Below are 928 nucleotides of genomic sequence, written 5' to 3'. Positions count from 1 at the left end.
TTACAACTACACTGCTACTGTAAAGTACTGTTTCCTTTTCTTCTTTAAAGATCGGTGCTCTGTGTTTCAGGCGTCCTGTGTGAAGAGTTTATGGTCACTTTGCCGAAGACTATAGAGGTTCTGAAAGGATCCTGTGTGACCATCCCCTGCTCCTTTGAGATACCGAGAAGATTTCAATATAACTTAGATAACACATGTAAAGCAATATGGAAAAACAAAGATGAGGATACCTATACCAGCGATAATCCAAATCTAATTACAACAAAAGAAATGACAGGAGACTTAACAAGAAAAAACTGCACCACAACCTTCAATAATCTGTATCTTAATTACACCAATGACTATTACTTCAGACTGCAATGTGACAATCAACTGAAATGGAATTTTCACGATGCTTCTGTGAATATTATTGTCAAAGGTATGTTTTTATATCAACTTACACATAATTCATGACTGAATTATATTTGTTGGGCTGATCTGTCCTCATTTTTATTTACTTTATTTTTTTTTGTTTTCACTGCATTTTACAAATCATATGAGGAAGCTTTCAGAAATTTAAAACATTTATTTAGTAACAGTTCAAAATGTAACTTCCTGCCAGCTGATCCTCCCTCACCGACTCTGACTCCGTCCACACTGGAGGAGACGGAGGGAACCTCAGTGAGGTTGAAGTGCTCTGCTCCAGCTCCCTGTCTGTCTCAACCTCCAACTGTGACATGGACCCCCGGGCTGGGGGACAGTCAGGAGACACTGCAGGAGAATCAGGACAAAACTAAAGTCATGACCTCTGTTCTGACCTTCACTGCTTCTCACCTCCATCACGGAAAGACCATCTCCTGTACTGCCACCTACAATAAACAAGATGGCAGCCCTTCGTCATCTGCTCACAGTGTTTTAACAGCTGATATTTCATGTGAGTTAATTGAGT

The 928-nt window shown here is 40.0% G+C and overlaps 1 protein-coding gene across 1 annotated transcript in view; it reads left to right on the top strand.

Annotated features, from left to right (window-relative positions):
• Window positions 1-56: 56 nt before the first annotated feature.
• Window positions 57-928, top strand: part of LOC147818914 (myelin-associated glycoprotein-like) — a 3,917-nt gene continuing 3,045 nt past the window's right edge. Inside the window, exons 1-2 of the mRNA XM_087174942.1 lie at window positions 57-418; window positions 602-913. Coding sequence (XP_087031068.1) covers window positions 91-418; window positions 602-913 — 640 coding nt within the window. The 5' untranslated portion in view covers window positions 57-90. The remainder of the gene's footprint in view (window positions 419-601; window positions 914-928) is intronic.

Source organism: Seriola lalandi, unplaced genomic scaffold (genome assembly GCF_002814215.2).
Source record: "Seriola lalandi dorsalis isolate HSWRI2012SDOR001 ecotype SW California unplaced genomic scaffold, Sedor1 jcf7180002054400, whole genome shotgun sequence".
Taxonomy (NCBI): Eukaryota; Metazoa; Chordata; class Actinopteri; order Carangiformes; family Carangidae; genus Seriola; species Seriola lalandi.
Note: the sequence above shows the minus strand (reverse complement) of the source record. Positions and strands in the feature narration are given on the sequence as shown.